We start from the raw sequence: 25729 nt of genomic DNA, 5'->3' as shown, positions 1-25729 counted from the left end.
GGTGCTGTAGCTCAAGTGGTAGAGCACTAGCCTTGAGCTGAAGAGCTGAGGGACAGCGCCCAGGCCCAGAGTTCAGGCCCCATGACCGGACCCAAAAAAAAAAAAAAAGAAAAATCTCAAGCAAATGACAAATTAACGTTTGTTAAGTCACAAAATAAAATATGGGTACTGGCTTTAAGAATTTAATTTTGCAAAACTGAGAAGGAAACGACATGGTATTATTCTGTGAAAGCTTTTACACCCCTGTCCAGATGGCTTGGGGCTTATCTAGTTCAACTTAGTCGGCTACTCAGTAGATACATGGAACTTTCCTTAAATAACCCATTCTCAACTTCATGTCACTTTCAAAAACTACATTCAATAGGTATTATTCGCATTCTAAACTTAAATGAATTTAGATCTTTGGGAAATAACTGTCATGTATACTAATGTTGAACAAACAAGAAACATTCCAAAAGGAAATCTACATGCAGTTAAAATTTTTCCTTTAACTTTCCTTAGGAAAAGTTTATTTCTTAATATTAAAAATAGCCCTAACAAACTACAGATATGTAATGAGGTAAGTCACTCTTTCTGTAATCATCAGAGCTTTCATGAATACAATATTCAGTCAGAGACCAGCTGCAAACCATGAAGTTATTAACCATATGAGAGTTGTTAACAAAATAGTTCTGGAAACAAGTGTTTCATGATATTCGTAAATCATTAAAATATTCTGCAAGCGGGGCGCTGGTGGCTCACGCCTGTAATCCTAGCTACTTAGGAAGCTGAGATCTGAGGATCGTGGTTCAAAGCCAGCCCAGGCAGGAAAGTCCGTGAAACTCTTATCTTGAATAAATTACTAGAAAACTGTAAGTGGCCCTATGGTTCAAGTGGAGAGCACTCACCTTGAGCTGAAGAGCTCAGGGACAGTGCCCAGGCCCAGAGTTCAAGCCCCACGATTGACCCCCCCCAAAAAAAATATATGTTTGCAAATTATTAGACTATGAAAGAAGACTCTCCAGCTCACAAAAGTTCCAATGATTCACCTAATATCAATTAATCAATAATCAATACAATTTCCTATCTGCTAGAAGAGAACTTTTCTTCAGAGCATGAAAGTGCAACTTAAGAAAGAGATGAATGGAAAGGATTTACTCCACAGAATCCACATACACCCTAAAGACCATTCTTGCAGAATCACAGGATTGAAAAAAAGCAGCAGAATGGAGGAAAACTCATTAAGACAAAACAAAAATAAATGTGTGAGGCCAGGGGATTTTTTAATGCAATATTTTCATTCTGCTCTAATAGCTCTTAAAATTACTTTATTAGCATAGGTAATACACTCACTGTGTTATGAAAAACATGCTTTATTTTCATGCTGACTTCATGCAGGTAATTATAAACATAACAATTTAATGTACTCTTAGGCCATTTTAATAGTTTTTACAACACATGGTCCTATAATCAAAGAATCAGAAACAAGCAAAATCCTACAAGAATGAGGGACATACACAGGGCCCAGGGCTTTCTGGGATGATCTGGAAAGTCAACACACATTCATCAAGATGAAATCTTCACTGAATAAAATACTTCGGAGGCCAGAATCCATTTCTTCTCTGTAAAAAATGTGTAATGTGCTTAATGTGAGAGATTTATCTTGCTCTCCAATGAGATCAAACCTCTGCCCTCTTCATCACATTTTTTTAAAAATTTTGTTTTGGATATAAACATAATATATTCTCATTACAGAAAATTTGGTCCATGCAAGGAAGAAAAGTTAACCAAGCAAATTTATCTCTATTACTCAAAAGTTAAATAGCATGACGTTAGGGGTATTCCTCCCACTAAAAGCAGAAAATGAGCCTCTTGCAATCACCAAAGATAAGAGTCACGTGCACAAATAGGCCCAGATTCTGCACACAGCGTTGCATATTGTGTTTAATAAGAAAAAGCAATAGACATTCATAGTTGCCCATCTATTTTCTTCATAGAAATGGCTGCATTGATTGTGTGATAATAATTAACTTACCAAGATTTGGCTGATCTCCAATTAATTAGGGGGAAAGTTATTTACATTTTCAGAAACTATAAACACTTTTTGAGTTTTTGTCTACATATATAATAATTTCCATGATACAGTCCTAGGAACTAGGCTTTTTCTTACGTAACAACAGTAATAATAATAATAAGTTAACAGAAGTATTTATTATTATTACTACTCTTACAAGATGCTTACCCTCAAAATTACTTTCCTAAGCACTTCAGATTTTACTAACACAATGAACTCTGATAATTGTTTAGTACAGTCTATCATTATCCTCATTTTACAGTTGAGAAAAAAGGGGGGGGGGAACCATCAAAGGCTCAGAAAGGTTAAGTAACCTGTCCAAGATCACACAGCTAGTAAGTGAAAAACTAAAATTCAAGCAAACCTATCTGGCTAGAGAGTCCAAGCTGTGGAAGCACCACATTATTTTTGGCACAAGTTCCCAACTCTGAGAACTCCCTCCTCCCCCGCCCCACCCTGACCTGCATCCAACAGCAACAGTTCCAAGTGCCCCCACTCTGAAAACCTCAGAGATGAAAGGGGTTCTAAGGGTGGATTTCGTTTTGCTTTTCCCGTGTCCTAGCATGACTGAAATGGTCAGAATCACATAGGATCCACGTGCTTTCAATCAGCTGTCGACGCCCTTGTTTTAATTTTCTTTATTGGCCCTGGGGATGGAGATCCCAAGCTCCTTGCCCTTTCTCTTCTCTGTCTTGATTTTGTCGGACACATGAGTACTTTGCATTCTACGGTGACCAGAAGGTTCGTGGGGAATGGGCTCCTCCCTCAGGGGCCCGTCAGCCGGCACGTGTGTTGAGTGGTTTGCGTTCTCTCGGAACTGTGTGGAGGTTGTCTGGGGTGGGGGCTGGCGCTGTGCACTCAGCACAGCGGAACTGGGAGGACTTGACACCTACTGGTTTTACACATCACGGTTTTTATCTTGGGGCAGGTTTTGAAGACTAGGTGGCAGTCCACGCTGACATCTTACCACGAGAGTACTCAATCTCAGGAAGGAGTCATCATCTAAAGACATTCTCCTGCGGTGACAGCCACAGCAAAACCTTCTCCTACCTCCACAGACACCACAGGGGAAAAGCACCAAGGGACCCTGGACAGCACTCCAGCCCAGTGGGGTGACAACAACGTGTCAGCCATGTGCTGTTGTCTCTTGGCTACTGTGGAGAAAAGAACTCTGGCTGCGCCATGATCTGCTTACCCGTTCTTACACTGTAATGGCCTTCTATATTTAGTGATTGTGACTGAGTGGAGAGGAGAAATGGACTATTGGCATTTGGGCTGACCTCCCAGGCTCTCCTGTAACAGAGGCGTTTGTGATCAGACGACCAGCCAAGATGGGAGGAATGCGGGTGAGCTGTGTGCCAAATGATTTGCTAATAGTAATGTCGATGCTCATTAATGGTTTGCTTCTCAAACAGGAACACAGCGACACAGGGCTGTGACTCTTCCTCTCCTTTGCAGCCTGAAGGATTCCCAAGGTGGGGAAGAGGGAGAGATGAAAGCCATCACAGCGCAGCCTCTCACCTCTGCCACAGCAAGCAATTCTTCCCAAGTCATGTCTTCAGGCCGAATACTGAGTTTTGTGAATATCACAAAAGAACAGGCTTACAAGTGCTATTTGATGTTCTGCCCGCATACACAATACTCACAAAACACCTCCAAATCAAATGTGTTTGGAGTATGCCAGGTACACGTAATACTCATCTTCATCTGTATCGCTCTAAACAGAGTTGAGAAATCACTAACCTAAGCTATCTTCGTAACAGCTTCTATTTCTGGAACTCAAAGAATAGAGTTCTCAATGATCTCATGGGGGCACGAAGAACTGGAAGGATTTCCTCTCTCTGAAATAATGTTAGTATTGTGGTTGAATTTATTAAAACCCTATTGCTGATTCCTTTCACCGTGGAATCTCTTAGGTCATGCTCTCATACAAGCAATTATTTGCCCCACTGTAGTTGTAACGTATTCTGATTTCTTCATCTCAACTCTAATGGAAATAAGCAGCAATCAAAAATAAGAAATTACATTTGCTAAGCACTGTCTGTACGCCAGCACTTTACACTGGTGACCCCAGAACAACTGCCCACTAGCCACAGGAGGTAGCAATTATGATTGCCATTGTCATACAGATGTGGGCACTCACTACCCTCAGCCAGGGAATTTGCTCAAGGTCATGCAGAAAAGCAAATAGAAGTAGAGCCTCAAAGATGGCCTTTCTGTCTCTATTGTGGTGTTATATCTCCATGCCTCAGCTGTGCTACACTGGTTATTTTTTAAGACCACCTTGACTTCTGATTCTATCCCCCCCCTAGGGAATGATTCTCTTTGCCTGTCAAAATCTGTAAGGCTTTTGAACTTGATCTTTCTCAAGTCTATCTCCAGTCTATATTTATTCAGGTCTCTTAGAATTCTCCATTTCATCAGATTCTTCTGCCCAGATAGTCATCTTGCATAAATATTTACCATGTTATAAGATGATGTGAACAAACATAGAGCCTAGCACTACTGTTGAGCAAACAATTCAAAGTGCATTCTCCACTATAAACATTCTATTGGGAGTCGATCACCAGGGTCTTTTTCCTGCTATGTAGTTATAGTTTAACAAGGACCAAGAAGATGAGATCTTAAAGAGTCCAAGGGTTGATAAAATAAACAGTCAAGGAAATGGTCCGCGAATCTTCAGAAGCCACATATAAAATGAAAGTGTAACTATGTATATTGTGCTGGAGGGCAGTTAATGAATCTATTTTGTTAGTGGCCCTCCCATACGCATGGGAAGATCATTTGTGGCGAGAATGGCACGGGTTCTCCATGAACAGGCCAAGAAGATGTGAGGCTCCCAGGTAGACACCGATAACAAACTTCAGATGGTGAGGGTCATGTGCTCCCATGGGGTCAGTCTCATGACACTTTTGATACTCTATTAGTGCTAATATTTTCTACTTATCAAAAAAAAAAAAGGATAAAACCACAGTGTGTGCATCCTGTTAATTACTACACCCCATCATTACACCACCATCGGCCCTGTTCCAATCCATTTCCTATTTTACACTAGGTATTTTATTTCAGTGATACTGAACATGTACTCAAGGCCATGATTAAGTAACTGAGCAATGTGACCACCCCTGCTACTTACATAAGGTGATAAGAGTTTGGATATGGTTTAAGTAGGCTCGCCCAGAGTGTATGTATTGAAATTTAACAACCACTGTAAAATATGAGGAAGGACTGATACTTAACCCAGCTAGTTTACAGGTGGGGCCTCTGCAGAGGGAGTAGAATTTATCTAAGGTCACTGGAGTGTTAGAGTGGTATCTCATGATTGAATCCTTGTGGCTTTGTGTATGAGAGAGAGAGAGAGAGGGAGAGAGAGAGAGAGAGTGAGAGAGAGAGAGGGAGCGAGCGTGGCATGCATACACATACACACAGACTCACGATCTCTCACCAGGAGCTGTACTGTGCTACCTAGGACTGCCAGCAGGAAAATCACCACCAGATATGGACCCTCTCTGTCTTGTACCCCTAGAATCATGAACCAAAATTAATCTTCTGTTTTTGAAGTTACTGATAGGGAAAAGAGTTCTGGAGAATCATCTTCCTGTGTTTCAGTCCTGGTGATTGAGGAAGGCCAATCACCAACCCCTCACACACACAGCCTCTACTCAACACTGGCCACAAGACCCCCATGGCGCCCACGCAGAATCTATCAAGAGCGTTGTTCTTTTGACCCTCATCAAGAACGAATGAAACTTCAGCCCATTGTGCTATTGGTCCGAGTCCTGATATCACACTTGAACACAAAGGGAAAGGTTCTGAGAGATGGAGAGATGAAGAAATCACCAACAACCCTTGGAACATGGGATCTAGCCAAGCCTGAGCTTTGGAACTTCTCCCCTACTGAAAGCCAAGATACTATTTTCAGCCGGTAAGAGAGGGGATCCTGTGCTATCTGCATTCCAACCATCTTTATCGCATTAAAGTCGTGCATCTATCGTTTTATCAATGAAATCAGTGTTTAATTTCTAAGTGCCTCCAGGACAAGCCCTCCCCCCAACTGCTTCATTAGAGGATCATCCGTGCAGCCCGACCAGGTGCTTCTGAAGCATAAAGAATTTCTCAGTCTTTGTTCTGATCATCCACCCAGGACCACGTGCTGACAGACCAGGTATTTAGTAAATGCTGAAGGAAAATCAGCACAGAACAGAGCACATATGAGACACTGCACTTACTGGACAAGGCAGACACGTGGAAGCCACATCCCGGCTTCCATGCCGCTCTCAGCACTGGACTTTTCTTCCGCACCTTAGGACCTTCTGATGTGCATTAAGGGTCATCACTGCAAGGCACCCCCACATTTATTTTTTAGGAGTAGGTGCTATTTTTATTGTGGGAAAATATATTTAACTTTACCAATTTGATCATTTCAAGTGGTAATAAGTACATACACGTTGTATAAACCATGGCCACTACCATGTAGCTCCAGTACTCTTATTTGGATTAAGGGTTTTTAATATGCCTGTTGTTTATTATAGGTTTTCAGGGAGTTTAGTAAAAAGAATTGGTATTTCATGTAGTTATTTATAGGTACCAATACATCTCTTAAAAAAATCACTGTGTCTTCTATTTTAAAATCTCCTTTTGGGATTGGGAAAAGTCCAGAAAAGATCAACATCCTCTCCAGCTAATACATGCAATCAAAATATGAAAATATCACAACACATCATCTAAGAAAAGTAGAATGAGCAAACTTTTATCATTCTTCATTAATTGAAAGTCTCAAAATAACAGGGTTGGCATGCATAATCGATATCAACTTTAGTCTGAAGGATGCTGATAGAGAACTGGCAGTTGTGGAAAACTTGTTCTTTTCCCCTTCAATTCCTTTACCTCTTCCCATGTCTACATTCCTTAAAGTCCTCAGAATACTAGAATTTGTTTATTCCCACTAGAATAAAATCAGCAAGAACTGAGTAAATTTCATCGGCGTTATGAAATCATAGAAGCCAGGCCATGTTCACAGCTCGATTTCTATCCTTTACCTCTTCCACTCTCAGGTCCACACAACAAATCCATCCTTTAAAAAAAAAAAAGCATATTTTATGCAGCCTTGCTCTCATAATAGCCTTTGCTTTGTAAATGAGCATTTGTTCTGAGCCGAGAAGAATCTGCCCATGGACATCAGGAACACCCAGGGACCTACGCACCTCCCACATCCTGTAAACAAGGGACCAACAGCTTTTGGCTTCACAATCAAAGCGTGCTAGGTTTACAAATCCTTCATCCCCTGCTCCAGGCATCTGATGGTCTTCTTATTTCCCCCCAAAATAATACTTATGAGGGAAAAATCCTATTTTCACCTGAGTCATAACAACTAATACAAAATACAGGATATAGGTCAACAAAATTATCTTACTTCTACCCAAATGTTTCCAGAAATCTCAAAGGAAAGACTCATACATACACTTACCTCCACTGCAAAATGACAAGGAATGGTGGGGATGGGGGGTGGTGAGAGGAACCCACTTGTGTCATATGACCAGAAATTCTTCAGTCACACCTCACCGTTTCCCAGAACAAAAACCTCTGAACATGATTTCCATTCAAATAAATGCAAGAACCCAGTTGGCAAAACTTATAGAATATCTGCTCCCAGTCCATCGCCACACTCCCAGACTTTACTCCCAGAATCTTTCCGCAAACATATCAGAAAAATATTTAAGTAAATACAAACTGTACCATGTGACGGAGAAAAATAAGCACATTTCCACTTTGGGAAAGAGCCGTGCAAATCCAAATACCAGTTACTTGAGGACACGATAAATAGACTTCCGAACAAGCTGCAATTTCTGTTCCTTTATATCCTGGTATGCATATCAGAGTTCCATATGTCGCTATTTCTAATTCATTTACATAATCTCTCACCAGTTTGTTTTCCAGCTTTGCCGAACCAGTAGTTGGCACTTCCTGTTTCCATTTTCTAGGGGTATTAAATATTTTTCTCTCATCTAATGGAAAATATTCTGTTTTGGTATTGAATTGAGTAAGTTTTACCCTCCATCTGAATAGCAAAAACATTCAGCTCACTATATGTTAGTGTCATAGTGCTACTCAATGTCTCCTTTGATCCTCTAAAATGCAGGATGTTTCTTTTCTATGCTCCTTAGCAAACTACTTTTTATGATGTTGTGAACAAGGGAAAAGAAACAGGCTTGGAGTGAGAGGGCTGAACATTCAATCATTTATTTCTTGCTTGTAACTATTACTAGTTACCTACTCATACTCCCCAAACTGACCAATCCAGTCTTTATCCTGCCTCAGTTATTCATATAGCAACTGATTAACTTTGTCTATCTCAATCATTATTTCCCATCTCCTTACAGATTAACCTTTCTATTCTTTCTTGCCCTAGATTCAAACTATATTAGAAGGGTCCAAGGTAAATCAGTTTTGCATTATGGTAACAAATAACTGAGAGAAATAGTTTAAAGGAAGACAAATGTATTTGGGCTCGTGGTTTTAGACCATCATAGTGAGTTGGGCATGGTAGAACAGAATAGATCACACCATGATCCAAAAACAGAAGATGAAAACAAACAAACAAACAAAAAACAGAGAAAGGAGGGACAAGATACAGTCAAGGAACGCCCCCCCCCATGACCTATTTCTTCCAGACAGCTCAAATTTCTATGTTCTCAGAATTTCACAAAACAGTGTCAGCAGCTAGGGACCAAGCTCTCAACACATCAGCCTGTGGGAGACATTTCTTATTTGAATGACAATAGTAATCCAACACTTCAATATTCACAGACTCCTATAATCAACTGTCTCCCAATTCCTATCAAACACCCCAAGGAGACTTCAATTGTCACGTCCTCCCAGGGTAAGTTCTTATTACTTATCCTTCAAAGAGCTCTCCATCGGTCCATACAGAGTACAGAGACCTTCCTTTTCTAATCTTCAAGCATCACCGGACCAAATAATCAGGGAATCAAAAAGGGCTGGGCACACTCTGGAGCTATCTTCCCAACAAGATGGCAGTATGGTGGGACATTTGTTTCACGTGCATTTGTTTTGTTCACCTACATCAAGAAGAGAGTGGTTGCTAAATAATTTGAAAATTGCTTATTTTTCCCCTTATGTCATTGCAAAATTTCAAATGGCTATGGTTTTTTTTTTCTCTTAGTTCTAGATCTTTGATCAAAAAGCCTACATTGAAATAACATATCCCCAAAGGAAGAAACAGTCAGTCTAATAAAAAAAAAATGGGTCAAGGAATTAACAGGCATGAAGGCACATGGATGGCAAATAAACCCAGGAAAAGATATTTCATGTTCAATATGAACCACAATGAGACACCATTACACAACTATGACAGGTCTAAAATAAATTCACTCTATCAAGTGTCAGCAGGGATGTGGAGTTAACTCTTATACACAACCGGTGTAAGTGTAACATGTTACTTCCACTTTGGAAAACAGTCAAATAAAACAGTTTGACATTTTAATCCTTCACCCACCACATGATCAAGCCATTTCTACTTCTGTTATCTGCGGGAGGGAAAGGCATCACACATCTGTTTAGCTACTTACAGTAGCTTTATTTGCAGTAGGAAAAAAAAAAACTGCTAACAACCTAAATGTCCTCCAACAATGAAAAGAGATGGACAAAATATGGTGTTTTCATAAATGGAATACTATTCTATAAGAAGAAGAAACAAGTTCCGATCCATGCAATGGCCTGGACAGGTATCGAGTACATGTTCCTACATGAGAGAAGCTAGACTCCAAAGGCTACATAAGCTATTGTTCCACTTGTACGATAATGCAGAAAAACAAAGTCAATGAGGGCACATAACAGTGGCCTCTAGGGCTTCAGAGGAAAGAGGGGGAAGCTTATAAAAAGGGGCCACAGAAGGAATTTTGGCAAGTGATGGAACTGTTCCAACTTGACATAGGGATCTTGACTGAACTATATACATTCAGAACAGAACTGAAGATCACAAGAGAAAAATTCTAAAAGTAGCCTCAGAATAAAGTCTGAGACCACAAGTGACTAATTATCTTAGGATACACCATTACCAACTTTCTTGTTCTTTTTGTATGTTGAGATGAGGAAAAGCAAAAACAGCATTTTGATTATTTTGTGAAAATGCTAAAAAAAATGCTGATAAAGGTCATAACAATGCTTTGCTAAACATGGTAGAACTCTCACTGTCATTTGACAGTAATTTCAGGAATATTACATCATCCCCATGCAGAGTCTCTCTTGTTCATTCAGCCCGTATTTGCTGAGCATCAACAATGGTCATTACTTTTTGGGGTTTTTTTTTGCCTGTCCTGGGGCTTAAACTCAGGGCTTTGGCTATGTCCCTAAGTCTCTCTGTGCTCAAGGCTAGCACAATACCACTTGAGCCACAGTGCCACTTCTGGCTCTTTCTGAGTACCTGATTGGAGATAAGTGTCATGGACTTTCCTGCCTGGGCTTGCATTGAACCATGATCCTCAGATCTTAGTCTTCGAGTAGTGAGGGTTATAGCCACTGGTGCCTGGGCTGACCTAGTTTTTGTCTGACAAATTATTTGGAAAATAGGCTACAAAAGTCCTTGCTCTGAAGTTTACATTACAATCTGTGGAAATAAAGTAAATGAAGACCATTAAACAAGGTAGGGGGTGACATAGGGAGAGATTTCTTGGGAAAGGGGTTAGCAAGTATATAGCCCCTGCCCCCTTTCTGAGGAAACTCAGAAAGGCCAGTACAGGGAATGACCAAGGAGGAAACAGATACTAACTACCGTGGTCAGATATCCAAGGATGTAAGAAAATGGAATCCTTGCAGGCTGTTGGTAAGAATACAAGTTATTACAGGCATGGGAAAACTGTTGAAAAAAAATTTTGTGTGTGTGTGGGTCTGGTCATGGGGCCTGAACTCTGGGCCTGGGTGCTGTCCTCAGCTCTTCAGCTCAAGGCTCTACTACTTGAGCTACAGCGCCACTTTCGGCTTTTTTCTTTTTGCTTATGTGGTGCTGAGGAATCGAACCCAGGGCTTCAGGCATGCAAGGCAAGTGCTCTACTACTGAGCCACCTTCCCAGCCCAAACTGTTGAAATTTAAAAAAAAAAAAGAAAGAAAGAAAGAAAATCAGAGCTGCCACACGATCCAGCAATCCCTCTCCTGGATACAGAAATGAAATCGTCTTGTCACAGGAACCTCTCTACTCCCATGTTTAAGGCTCACAATTTGTGACAGCCAGGAAGTGGAAACAACCTAAATGTCCACCGACTGAACCGATGGATGGCCAAAGAAATGGGGGGCATATGCACAATGCAAAACGAACTCAGCCACAGCAAGCATGGAATTCTGTCCTTCCTGACCACATGGATGGAACTGGAGATTATTATGTGAAGGAAAACAAGCCAGGCACTGAAAGGCAAGTGCCCTGGGATCTCACTAACCTGGGTAATCAAGGAGTGGGGCTCACAGAAGTTGTGAGTAGAACTAGTTCCCCTTTCCTACACAATTGCAATCATTTCTTCATTGCTCCAATCCACTCACAACGCCTGCCCAATTAAGGTCTTCCCAAATGCCCGACTGTCCCCACTTCTCCATTTCCACGTTTAGGGAGTTCCTCCTGACCTATCAAATTGTGTGTAATACCTTGTTCTTGCCAAGACCCATACATAGCCAGTCACAGACAGCCTATACTAGGGGGTGGAGGGCTCTACCTACCCCTGGTGAATTTCCTAAAACTAAGTATCAACAACAACTCAGACCACCCTCACTCACTCTCCATTCCACAAGACGTGCTCATATAACCTTTCTTCTTCAGAATACCCAGCCTCACTTTCTCCTCTTACAAATCATATTTCATCTAGCAATTTTTGTGTATTTGTCTCAACAGCTCCTAACATATAAGGGGAGGTCACATGCCATTGAAGATATTTTATCAGTAATAAAATTAGGTCATAGTCAAAGTTATGAATTCAGACTGCCAGTTATTATCTCATACTCTCTCCCCAAAGTATTAGCTTTTTAAGTATCCAAATCACTCTGTTCATCCCATTTCCTTCCTTGAATACAGTTTTCTATTTCTCTATGAAGTAGGGGCAACGTCTACCTCTTTTTAGCCTTGGTCATGCACAACAATTGGTCATATACAACAATTACACATTCAGAAGTTTCTAGAACATCAGTTAGGTAACAAATGCTGATATAACTACACTGAACTTCATCATAGCCTTACCATATAAAGAACAATATAAAACTCATGAAAAAAAAAGAAAACCTATACTTCACAAGTTTAAAGTCAGAAACCCTAAATTTTTTTTGGGGTGGTCCAGTCGTGGGGCCTGAACTCTGGGCTTGAGCACTGTCCCTCAGCTCTTCAGCTCAAGGCTAGTGCTCTACCACTTGAGCCACAGCGCCACTTCCGGCTTTTTTCTTTTTGCTTATGTGGTGCTGAGGAATTGAACCCATGGCCTCGAGCATGCAAGGCAAGCGCTCTACCACTGAGCCACCTTCCCAGCCCAGAAACCCTAAATTTTTAATCAAAGCAATATCCACTAAACAAGTTTTTATTTTTCCTTGGCTTTCATTAATAATTTTGTAATACTATCCAAAATTATTATCCAAGATACCCAAGTCTAAGGCTATATTTTTCTCTCAATCTAAATTTAGTAGATGAAAGAAAATGATAATACCAATCAGCAGGGATGACTTCTTGTATGAAACTAAAGTAACTGGTGAACTCAAGATTAAAAAAAGTATTTGGAGAAAGGAAAAGATAGTGATAATGACTTCAAAGCATTAAGGAAAGTTGAGCATTACTCTGAAATTATTGTGACCAATGTAACATCTGCTACTGCTTTCAAACTATACAGACAGGAAAGGTCTGACACACCCAGAATTTCAATATTGCAAAAGTCATCAAATCTATAAACGATAAATCTCTAGGTCCTGTTTCAGGAAGCCACAAGAATAAAAACTTTGAGCCAGATGCCAGTGGCTCACACCTGTAATCCTAGCTACTGAGAAGGCTGAGATATGAGGATCTCGGTTCAAAACCAGCCCAGGCAAGGAAAGTCAGTGAGACTCTTATCTCAATTAAAGAAAAAACAACTAGAAAACCGAAAGTGGCGCTGTGGCTCAACCGGTAGAGCACTCGCCTTGAGCTGAAGAGTGCAGGGACAGTGCCCAAGCCCAGAGTTCAAGCCCCACGACCGAAAAAAAAAAAAAGAATAGAAACTTCAGTAAGTTGAATAATTTGAATTCATCTAACAGAAAACAGTGAATATGACCTTCAACTTTTAGTAGACATAAGCAGCTCTAAATTAACTAATATTTAGATAATGAGAGGTGGACATAATGACATTTAAACCTAAAATATTTGTGTGTTTAAAAAGAATAATTAAGTAATATCCTGTACAGAACAATTTGAATATAATAAAATAAAATTGTCACCACTCTTTCCAAAAGTACCATAAGGTAAATGAAAGTGAACCATCCAGAGGTAAAAGTTTCATTTTAAAACCGCTTCAAAAATATTATCTAAACTACTAGTCTGGAGAGATTCTAGGTATATTACTAATGCCAAAAGACCAATTCTGACAGTCATAGGTTTTCATTTTCAAGTGTTCTAAGCAACATGGTAATGTGTATGTTAAGAGTAATGCCCAAACCCATAAACACCACCCCAAGCCCACCTTCCTTTGTAATGTGTGCTACACAGAGATACGTGCTCTGTAACACGTTCCGTAGAAAGTTTACTAATAGGCAAAATATTGTCAAGAACTTCTTGAATTCTGGCTTATCATATAAGGTTAAAAATATAAAGTCAGGAATAACTGAAAAATAAAATAATTAATTGTAGGTTACTTAATAAATTGTTTTCCCCTATCAAGAAAAAATATGCATGTGGATATATACATATACCTTAATATAGGCATTTCACAACTGTTCCTACCAGAATGTGCCCTTTGAAATAGTGAACTTTATGTTCAGAAGTCTAAGTCAATGTTAGCACTGAGTTATGATGCTATCAAACTATGATTATCGCCTCGAATAGCCAGCATTATGTCAACAAAAATAGCCTATCCATGAGGAATAGTGCAAATAAAAAGAACAAGGAATCATAGTAAGCGTCAAATTTTGAAGAGGGAGAAAAATCTGTTTTTCTTTACAAAGAAGAACCAACCACTACTCAGTATTTCCTGAGGAAAAACTTTGACCTGGCTAAGTGGTAAAGACATTTTCCACAGAACAATATGCTTAGATACCTGGGAGGAAAAAAAGACTTGAAAACCTACTAGCAAATATATGTTTTAAAAAATACCCTTGTGTGATTCTTCAAAGGAGCCCTCAATGCCACGCAGTAATTTTATTGGCAGACTTTGAGTCTCTGCGTCTACCTGACCAGCTTTAACAAGAGGAAACTGAGGCTGCGAGTCACCCCGGGTCACGGTTGTTTGCTCCCCAAGCCTGACAGGGTAACTCGCACCCACATGACACACTCAGGTCCAGTGTCCACCCTCAGGGCTTTCCATTTAGCTTTGTCATAATTTACTTTACAATTTAGCAACGAGACAATCCCTTCACTGGGAATAATTAACAGAGAGGTGGCTTGCTCGTGGGGAATGCCCTTAGACTGAAATAAAGACACACACACGTCTCTCAGCCATTGCTTATTTCTGTCAGCCTGAAAAAAAAATTAATGTCGGTGACAGTCATTTTTCGTGTTTGGATAGATTGGTTGAACACAGAATTTCCCTTTCTCCATTAACTTTGAAACGATGTACAGGAGGGAACAGGCCATAAACTCTCAACTGCTGGATCTCAGAACTCCTTTTTACTCTTAAAAAAGTACCAAGGATAGCAGGACATGGTGATGTATGCCAGGAAGGTCGGCACTGAAGAGACGGAGGAGGAAGATCAGCTTGAGCTGCAAAGAAACTTCAAGCCTGGCTCCACATATACATATACATGTGCATATACATATCTGCATACATATATACTTATATATCAAGGATCCCAAATAACTTTTGTTATGGGAGTTATAACTGCATTAAACTAGAAATTAAAAATATTTTAACTCATGTTCATGTAAGTCATTATATATTGACAGTGTAAGTTTATGAAAAAGTAACTGAATTTCCACAAATGAAAAGCTTGAGTAAGTTTTCTTGCTCTGCTTAACATCTTTGCTAGCCTGTTGTTTCCCTTAATAGAAGGCAGCTGGATTCTCGTATCACCTTTTGTGTTCAATGTGTAGTAGATGGGTTTTGCTTCAAGTATATGAAGGAAGCATAGTTTCATACACACATGTTGCTGGAAAATAGTAACAGTTTATAGATCTTTTAAAAATCACTGTAAGTACTATTGTCCTACGCTGAAAATGGACAGTAAGTAGATTCTTCTTTTTTTACTTTTTCTGCCAGTCCTAGGGCTTGAACTCAAGGCCTGGGTGCTGTCCCTAGGCTATGTTTGCTCCTACCACTCGAGCCACAGCTCCACTTCCGGCTTATTTTGTGGTTAAGTGGAGTCTCATAGACTTTCTAGCCTGGGCTGGCTTTGAACCACGATCCTCCGATCTCAGCCTCCCAAGTGGCTAGGATTACAGGCACAGGTCACTGGCATCTATCTTTAGATTCTAAAAGGTTACATGCAACATGGAATTTGAAAGAATACTACTAGAAAATATTACATGAAAACCCATTGCTCTATCTTCCATCTTGAGTAGATCTTTCACCAATGCATGAATTCTGACTGCATGACTCTGCTTGAAAAGTCCTTAGGAAGTCCCCACTTTCTTCCACTTATTTTTGAAACTATTAGAAATAGTTTAGAGTCCTATCTGAAAAATGAAGGACACTATAATACCAAGAAGAATTTATACAGATCCTTTACCATCTTTAATTCATCAATTTACTCAATATTCCCTTTATGGTCTCTTGTGGCCCATTCTTATAATCCTAGCTACTCAGAAGGCTGAGATCTGAGGATCTCAGTTTGAAGACAGCCCAGGCAGAAATATCCAAGAGATTCTTATCTCCAAGTAACCAGCAAAAAGCCAGCAGTGGCTCAAGTAATATAGTGCTAGCCTTGAGGTAAAGCTAAGCACGAGTATGAGGCCCCAAGTTCAAGCCCCCACTACTGGTGTGCATGCACAGGTTTGCATACAATTCCCTCAAATGAGACATCCTCACCCGAAATGAGGAAATATGCAAAAGGATCCCATTTTGGTCCAAAAGATACAGAATAAAAGAATGATGAAGTTACAATGAAGTTAAATTGATTACTGATACCTAAGAAAGACTTAAACACATCCTCCAGTCCTTGAATCTTTACTCTTGAAATGAACAAAACAAAGCGGCTTGGGTAAATATCTACCAGGAAAGGAATTAGTAATCTGTAAGAGACTTCAGACAACACACAGGTTTCCACATTAAAGTGTTCGGAAAACTCATCCTAACTGGTATGTATTCAGGCAGAGCCCTCTTTCCCTGTATTAGCACACGCGGAACCATCCATCCTCTCCACAGGATCCGCTATGCCTCTGTGTCCACAAACACCCCACAGCCATCCACTCCTGTCACCAGGTAATCATCTTGATAATCTGGAGGGAGCTCATAAACTGAATGTGAGAACCACAATTCAAATGGTAGAAACAAGAGGTAAGAGAAACAAAATGATGATTTTGCCTTCTGTACTCTAGTGTTTCTACCAGAAGTAACATTGCCCAATGCTACTGTCTTCAAAATGATAATGAATGAATGAATGAATGAATGGTGGATCCTTACTCTCTTTTTCTCATAAAAAATGAGATTTTCAACATAAGAAATTACCAAAGGTTTCATGTAAAATACTTAAATATTTCAAATATTCCTTTGAAATTTTTGTGGCATTTCTTTTCTCTCCATTTTATGAAAACTGAAAGATTAGAAAACTCTTTAAAACAAGAACTAAACTACATATGATTCTGACTTACATACCAGATGATCATCAGATAAACTTTCCATAAACTCGTATAAATTGTTTTCACTACCTTTCAGTAGGTCTATTTCCAAAGCAGTGAATGAGAGTTCTTGACATGAGCAAACTGTAAAGCACTGAAGTAAAGAGCTATACACAGGAACACACATACAGCTGAGTAACAGAGATAAATAAACTACCAGGCTATACACTATGCTTTCCTGCAATGAATATATATATATATATATATATATATACATATATATGTGGGTATATATATATATATATATTTATATACCCACATATATACACCCACATATATATCCCCACATCAGATAAACAAAAATTTCCTCCTCTAAAAATAAAATGAGGTACTATCAGTAAAACACATGCTTAGCTTGGTTCTGATGTAAACTATGTTCTCTTAGGCCCTGTGTCAGAATCTGGAATGTACTATGACTGGGTAGCTCCGGCTTCTATAAAAGCAAGAGGAGAAATGTTGAACCAGTGATAAGGAAAATGCACAAAGTAAAATCTTTTGCTTTTGGTTTGGAACATAATAACAATAAAAGACAAAGCTAAAGGAATACAGGTAAGCCCTCTACTCTGTTAAGGGAGTAGACGTATTTCCCATAAAATAGGTTTTTTAAAAAATGAAGGAACATATCCACATATTCCTTAATGCCAAAGGCATGAACGCTGTCTAGAAAATTTATTCCTTAGATATTCCAGATAGGGATCATTTGTCACAACTATGCAATAAAAAAGTACAGAAGCAAAGTCCAATTATGCATTACATAACTTAGAACCACCCTTTACAGTCATATCTAAAACCTCTTCCCTGTTTCTTCTAAAATATATACAACATGTTATCTGCAATAAGGAAAAGCAAGATAGAATGTACTGTAAATCATTTCTTCTTGCAGATCTGAAAAGTTATAAATATTTCAATTGAAAACTACAGTGACACATTTCACTTTGAATCTGAGTGAGAAAGCGAGATTGTCCACTAAGTAATTTTAGATGTGCTGAGACTTTAAAAGGCCTCAACGGTTATGGAAACCATTTATTTGCACTGAAGACCACACTTTCATAAAATTAACCTACCTAGAAAAAGAGTGGGAGGGAAGGAAGCTCGTAGAAACAGATTGGGGATTTTATCTTTCACAGCCAATGAAGCAATTATAAAAATTTTAAATGTAAGACATGTTAAAGGAAGGCTAGAAGACCACAAGCAAAGTAATTTAGTGCAGTTTCATTGACCCACCAAACAGCTAAAAGGAAAAAAAAATCTAGTCTGCTAAAGTAAATATAGTAACTGGCAGTAGAAAACAAACACATTTTCCCAACACCTAAAACAGACAACAGCAGGAGACCTATACATGCTGCTTCAAAGTCTAAGAGACTTAAGAATTCCTTGTCCCTCTACTGCAAGAAAATAATAGCGTTATATCAACAAGAAAAGGTGAGTTTGCACTCCATGACCATCCTTAAAACAAGCAGAATGGTGATCAGCTGGAACGTGTTTAAATTTCTGAATTACAAATCAATTACAGAAAGCTAATCATCAACAATTTACAAAAGCCATGGTTTTCAAAAGGAAGGAAGGAAGGGAGGGAAGAAAGGAGGGAGAGAAGAAAGCAGGGAGAGAGGGCAGGAGAGAGGGAGGGAGGAAGTCAATTTACCTTGATACATTTTCTGGAATGTATTCTAGTACTGGATATCCATCACTTCTTCTAGACGACAGGTCACTGTGTGATTTCCATGACTCCACTAAAGTATTGACAGGAGGAAAGGAACTCAGGTGTTGGAAAGATTGGTCTCTAGGTGAGCGTGATAAAGATATTGTACCTTGAGCACCAATCCTGTAGTGAAAAGACTGTCCACCTGAATTCACACCAACAATGGCAGAGGCGGGAGGGATGCTGGCTTCAGGATAATAGCTCCCATCATCCGGCTCTTGCTTAATCCCCACTGGGAATCCGCCACCTTCACAGCTAGCATCAAAGCCAGGCACAGGTGGTCCTAAAATTCCTGACAGAGAATAATAGTCTTTATCATCCATAAAGGAAAAATATGAGCCATCCATGAATGGAAATGGGTTGACCGTCGGATTCCCTTTAAAAGAGTCACCTGAACATGAATGCTTGGTTGATTCTTGCTTGATTGGTACTGAAAATGGTGATTCCGAAGTGATTTTGTTATTTCCTCCTAGACAGGAGCTCCTGAAAGCTCCATCTGGTTCTGGTTTGATGTACTGGACGAGGCTGAGCTGGCCAGCCACACCGTTTGAGATGGCATTCTCGACTTCCTCGGTCTTGGGAAAAGGGACCTCGTGAGCACCTTTCTCGTGTGTGTCCGGACTGGAAGCCACATCCCGGGTGGCACTGGCCCCAGCACAGGTGCCAGAAGCGGCATAGCCGAAGGCATTGCTCATGGGGCTGCAGATGGACCCCACGGTGCTGGCCGTGGGGCTGGAGAGCGTGGATCTGTTGTTTGTGTTGGAAGGGCTGGACACGGAGCACCTTGAGTTGTGGAGATTTGCAGGGCTGGACACGGAGGAGCGCAGCGTGACGTTGTGGGGACTGGAGACTGGAGACTTCACACTGCAATGACTTGGGGAGCTGCACACAGGGGATTTCATGCTACTCAACGGACTGGACAGAGGGGAGCCCACGTTGCTAGCGTGCGCGGGGCTGTGCGACCGGGAGCCTCGGGTTTCCACGTTGGGGGAACACATCAGAGGGGTTCCTTGGGTGATGGGGCTGTGCACTGGGAAACTGCCAAAGCTGGCCGAGGTGGAGGACACGGAGCTGATTCCAGCGGGGCTACAAGCCGAGGTGGCCATGTTCAGAGGGCTGCAGACAGAGGGGCTCCTCTCATGACACAGGATGGGGCTCTTCACCATGGCTCGCATGACCCCACCCCCACCAACATTCGTGGAGCTCCCAGAGTCAGACAGAAACGACCTCAGGGGCCTGCTCCCACTGCCGAGCGTAGAAGGACGATGCCCGTTCTCTTTGTAGAATTTCACCAGCTGTTCCATATTTTGGTAAATCTTGGCTGGGCTCAGGCTGCCTGGGGCGTTCTGCTGATCATAGCTGTAGTCGGGCTCTCTTACGGAATCCATGTACAAACCCATGGACTCAGCCACGGTGGCTGACAGTTCCTTAGAGTCCAGCTCGGTTTTGATATCGGATGTTAAGATCCCACAGCGACTGCTGTCTTGCTGAAGGCAAGGGAGGAGCTCATGCTTTTCTCTGCTGCTTCCTTGAGTACTGTCATTTGGAATAGCACCGGAAACACAGTTGACGTCCACCACCTGCATGTAGCTCTTCTCATCCGTCCTCTCTGGAGGTCCCAAAGAAGGCTCCGCAGCCTGAGAAACTTCACTCCACCGTCTTTCCATATCTGGACCTTCAACGAGGTTGTGGTAACCTTTGGTCTCCATAGCTAACAAAAGAAATTGATATTAAAGCATCAGAGTCCGTAACAACGGTATTACACTAAAATACATTTTACGATATGCATTGAGCTACAAATACGTATTCTACGATGATAAGAAATATTTCAAGTTATATGAAAACTTCTTGAGTGTTGATGTAGCAGGATATTAACTAGAAGCTGTGCAGAAGCCAGAATAAAGCTAACCTTATAAAACTTTTGCATTGGAATACAAGTAATGTACTTGCATAGACTATTTACACATGTTAACTTACTTGAATATTAAGTAATATTCAAAGTACCCTGGTAACTAATGAGGCAGTCAAAGGAGAAACTGAGGACTCCCTGAGGTAGGTGACCTGCCCAGTGTCAAAGGCCTGGTGACAAAGTTGGGTTGAAATCTCTGATTCCAACACTTCTAGAGCCTTTTTGATTATATGTTTCCCATGTGGTCAAACACATGGCCTTGTTAAAACTAGGGAAACACAACTCAGATTACAATTTCCAAATTAAAATTTTCCAAGACAATCGTTTTATGATTTGCTTCTAAGACAAAACATTCGGAATCCTAGCCACTCGGGAGGCTGAGATCTGAGGACCTCAGTTTGAAGCCAGCTTGGGCAGGAATGTCTGTGAGACTTTCTCTCTAATAAACTACCACAAAACCGGAAGTTTGAAGCTATGGCATGAGTGGTAGAGCACCAGACTTGGGCAAAAATGCTTTGGGACAGTGCCATGCCCTGAGTTCAAGTCCCAGGACTGACACAACAACAACAACAACAAACCCCATAAACAACAAAAAGAAATTGTAAAAAAAAAAAAAAACTTTAAGGTAGATTCCTGGTGAAGACAGTTTGGTGTCAGTTCTACCTTATGAACATGGTCCACAGATCAGAGCTGTATGACAACCTAGGACTCCTCCCAGTGTTTTAGTACTGGCCAAGAGGATGACATGCACCTTGATCTAGAGGCCCCTCTGCTGGACAGACCCTCAACAGCCAGACTGTCTTACTTTCAGCTGGGAAACAAGGAAGTTCCAGAGAGATTCTGAAATGTTAAGCATTCAATCATTCAACACTATTTACGGGATGCTTGCTGCCTCCCAGGCCTGAGACCAGTGGTTGAGACTGTAGTGATCAAGGGAACAGGTCTAGGCCTTAACCTCTGGGAGCCTACCAGATTGTTTTAGACCTACCACCATATCCATTAGGTCCAATAGATAAATCCAGTTTCTGAGCAGATTATATAATCGGTCATACACATATGATTCTTATGCATTATACACTGTTCTATATACTTGAGTGTAGTGTCACACATCTTTTACATAGAGTAACTTAGGTATCCTTACAACCAACCCTATGGGGCTGCTGAAAATGTGATTTCAATAAGCAAATGGACGCACTGGCCACACAAATAAATTGCAGAGCTGGAAATGGAGGTAGGCAGATCTCTACAGCTCTGACACCCACTCACTAGATGCCTGGGCACTCTTCATCCCACAGCCATAATAATATTTTTTTTAAGTCTCTATCTCAAATGTCCCTAGGGAATAAAATCACCCTGGACAAACCATTCGAAATAAAGATTTTGCAGAAATAAACTCATTCTAGGTAAAGATTCTATTTGCATATTTTACTCTTGTTTTTTAATTATGCATCTTTTTCTTCCAATCCTTTCAGGTCTGTAAATAATCTGTGACCCAGCAGAGGTCCCACATTCTTCAAACTGCATAACAAACCCTAGAATAAACCTCCTGTCCTTTCTAGGAAAGTTCTGCATTCTTCAGTCTGAACCGAAGGCCTACCTTAGGCCTCCAACCCTTTCCCCACTTTCCAACTTCCTCCAGCCTCTCAACTTTCTCGTCATGAAAACATGAGATTAGGAAGTCCTTTTGCTATGGAACTTGATATTAAGACTGAAAAATAATGTAATACCTTGACTAAATAAAGTGGCATTAGAAATCACAAAGTTCTGTAATGAAATCTAATGCCCAAGTTGTCTGAATTTTTATAATTATATTGTGCTTTTCTGTATTCCACAGTAGATGTTAACTTCTGAACGGTGAGAAACTACGTTTTCCCACTGTGTCCCAGATGGGTAGTAAGGCACAATTTTTTAAAAAAATTAAACAATCATGTTATAATCAATCCTCCATTTATGAACATTAAAATCGACCAGTTATATGGCATGCTTCTACTTGAAGAACATTATTCTATGAATTCATAATCGAAAATCAATCACAAAAACAGAAAAAGAAATCAAATTTAACAAGGTTTGGAGTAATCATCTGATAATTCTAGCCATAAGAAAAAAAAAGTGGTGGGAATAAAAGCCAAACACAACTTGAAAAAGAAATGATTTAGAATCAATTAACTCATTGCTAATACTGAACTTCCCTAAGTTCCTGAAAACCCATTTTTATCATAGTTATGGATTAGAAAATATAGTAAATGTAATATATTTTCTTCTACCTTTACCCAGGAATATTCTATTCTCCCCAAAGATGAACCACCAGGATAAAGCTAAGGTATAGATATTTCAGGTCCAAAGTCAGTAAGTGACACAAGAAATATGTCCATTCATAGTCACACAGAACGCCTGTGTGTAGCTCACCCATTCCCTGCCCCCCCCCAACTCAGCTTCCTATCTCTGCATCACCATCTATCAAATACCGGAAGTGACCCTAGACTCTGTACCTTGGCTGAAAGGCCTCTACTCGAAGACCTCTTCATTCCTCGGGCTCCACCCTTGTTCTGAAGGGGAATCCCCACTCAGACCCCTCTCCAAAACCATTCTCCCCATTTGCTCGTGGGAAGAGTGGTCACTCACTGGCCTTCTGATGGCTCACAAAGCAGGCCTACATGCTAAAACCCCTGGAGATTCTATCCTGCAGAAGTCACTTTACTGTTAACCCAGACTTCCTCAAATCATTTGGTCATAGCAATCTTCTGTCATTGAACGTCTACTAACATTCTGAGGGACATTTGTCATCACTCCACCCAAAGTAGGAGCCCGGTGCCAAATACGTGAGACTCTGTGGAGGAGGAACTAGAAGAGAGAGAGAATGGCGCCAAGGAGTAAAGCCCTCTACAAGGAAACATCTTATCAGCTAACATCAGACAGCTGATCACAACTTCCCAAGTCCTGGTTCACTAGTCCTGAACTCTCTTAACAGTATCATAAAGCAGCCTGTACCTGACCAGGTTATTGACAGGACTATCATGGGAGCATTTGCCAAAGGCTTTGCTGAAGTCTAAATTAGCTTTGTTTAAGGTATTCTCACCCAGCAACCTCACGCACCTCTCCACAAAGGAAGCAGAGTAAAGGTTGGCCTCAAACACAAAACAATGCATGGCGCCAGCACCTTCCCTTGACTGCCGCTGCAAACAGGTTTTTCAAAATTTGGAGGTTTTTTTGTTTTGTTTTTAGAAATATGATTGAAATATTTTATTCAGAGTTCTGTCTATGATGTTTCTTCCATACACAAATGGATCCGTTTAGAAATTAATTCCCTATACTGTCCAGGAAACCAACCCTGGAGGTTGTCTTTTTAGAATTAGCATAGTGCCCATAACTTTAGCAGAATTTCACTCAAGCTGAGCTCCCTAATGAATAAGGAAGCCACCGCTTTTGACGAGTGGGATTCTGGTAAAACTTAATATCCAGAAGATAAAGGGAAAGTTTTTGATACTGAGGTCGGCATGTCTCCTTTAGGTAAAATCAAGTTCCCATGCTTCCCATCTGTTAGGCTAAGGACTCTTGGGACAAAGGCAAAAATCCATTATGAGCTTAAATTTTTATGCATATAGCCCCCCCAAGCATAAAAAGAATTCACAGAGGTAAAGGAAAGCACTGATGGAGGTTCTACTTTAAGACACACACACACTCACACACACACACACACGTGCTCATATAATATTTTTATAAAGGAAAACCTGACTTTTAAACTTTATGTGATGTATGTGTATATATATCATCTGTACATACATACATATATATCTCCCATTGCCCTTTTCCATAAGAAAGTAGGTTTTAATCCAGAATCATAGCAAGAAGTCCTTAGGAATATGTATCTTATCTGGAGTTTCATCTTTAATATCCTCACAATCCTTTTGGTATCTTAAGACTAAGCCTTAAGAGATTCACCTTTATCACTAGCTGTACAGTTGTACCGGTTCACCGCATGCAAGTATTTTTTTGGTCTTTTGAGCTCTTCAGAGCTCTTCCCTTCCCCTTTCCGAGAGGAGGAAGAAGCCTGCTCAAGGTCACCTAAGAGCGCAGGGAAACCGGTCAGAACTGAGTATACCTGCTTTCTATTCACTCACCCCATTCACAGAGCCTCCCAAGCTTTCCAAAATTTGCAAACCAGCCTTGATTTAAAAACAAAAACAAACAGGGCGGCAAAGCTCAGCTTGAGAGGATTCTTCCTCGCCTCCCCTCCCCATCCCGCAGCCCCCCTCCCCCAAAAAAAGGAAAACTTCTCTCCTCAAGCTGGTCCAGGATCCCACGCCATGAGAGCAAACACGGAATTAAAACTTCACAGCCGGACTTTCCCAGATGGGGGATGCCTGCCCTTACCCCGACGGACCACGTCAGTACCACCCCTCACAGCCGCACCTGGGGGGGGGGCGATTAGGAGCAATCTGGTGCCTTTATTCGCAACCCAGCGGTTCCCAAAAGCTGGTCTCGGCTGGCAAAAGTTTTCCTAAGTCCTGTTAGCATCGATTCCTAAAGCGGCTGGAGTCGACACGAGCCAGGGTGACTCGAACCGCTCAGCAGGACAGGCCACAGGCATCTGAAATTCGGCAGTGTGAGGATGCCACGGGAGAGACCGAGAGACAGGGAGAGACAGACAGCGAGGGGGAGGCTTCCTCCCCGCGCGCTGCGCTGCGCTGCCCCGGGGGGGGCTGCTGAGCCTCACCCCGAGTTTGCAGACGTCGGGGGGCGATGATGGAGTGGGGTGGGGTGGAGGTGGGAGGGGGACGGAGAATGCACGGGATGTCCAAGCGCCCCCCCCCGCCCCAGGTCTGCAGAGCGATGGGGATCCTCCTTCTCCTTCAGCTGCCCTTATCCCGCTACACCTCCAGCAGCTCCAGATTTGGAAAGCTTCCGCGGCCGGCCGGGGAGAAGGCATTTACTCTTCAGTCGTCCTCTCGAGGTGGCCGGGCACCATCGCCACCCACCACCACCCAAGAAGAGGAAGAAATAAGAAAAGCCAGGGAAAACCCCGCAGCGTCTCTCCGGGTTCACCAGCCAGGGAGGGGGGGGGG

At 41.2% G+C, this 25729-nt stretch overlaps 1 protein-coding gene across 3 annotated transcripts in view; it reads right to left on the bottom strand.

Annotated features, from left to right (window-relative positions):
- Nr3c2 (nuclear receptor subfamily 3, group C, member 2) overlaps positions 1 to 20466 on the bottom strand; it is a 229836-nt gene extending 209370 nt beyond the window's left edge. For all 3 annotated transcript variants that reach the window (XM_013029492.1, XM_013029493.1, XM_013029494.1), the window contains exon 1: positions 18701 to 20466. In XM_013029492.1, coding sequence (XP_012884946.1) covers positions 18701 to 20466 — 1766 coding nt within the window. The remainder of the gene's footprint in view (positions 1 to 18700) is intronic.
- Between the last annotated feature and the right edge of the window lie 5263 nt (positions 20467 to 25729).

This window comes from Dipodomys ordii, unplaced genomic scaffold (genome assembly GCF_000151885.1).
Source record: "Dipodomys ordii isolate 6190 unplaced genomic scaffold, Dord_2.0 Scaffold119, whole genome shotgun sequence".
Taxonomy (NCBI): Eukaryota; Metazoa; Chordata; class Mammalia; order Rodentia; family Heteromyidae; genus Dipodomys; species Dipodomys ordii.
The sequence above is the reverse complement of the archived record's forward strand: the minus strand, read 5'-3'. Positions and strand labels throughout refer to the sequence as shown.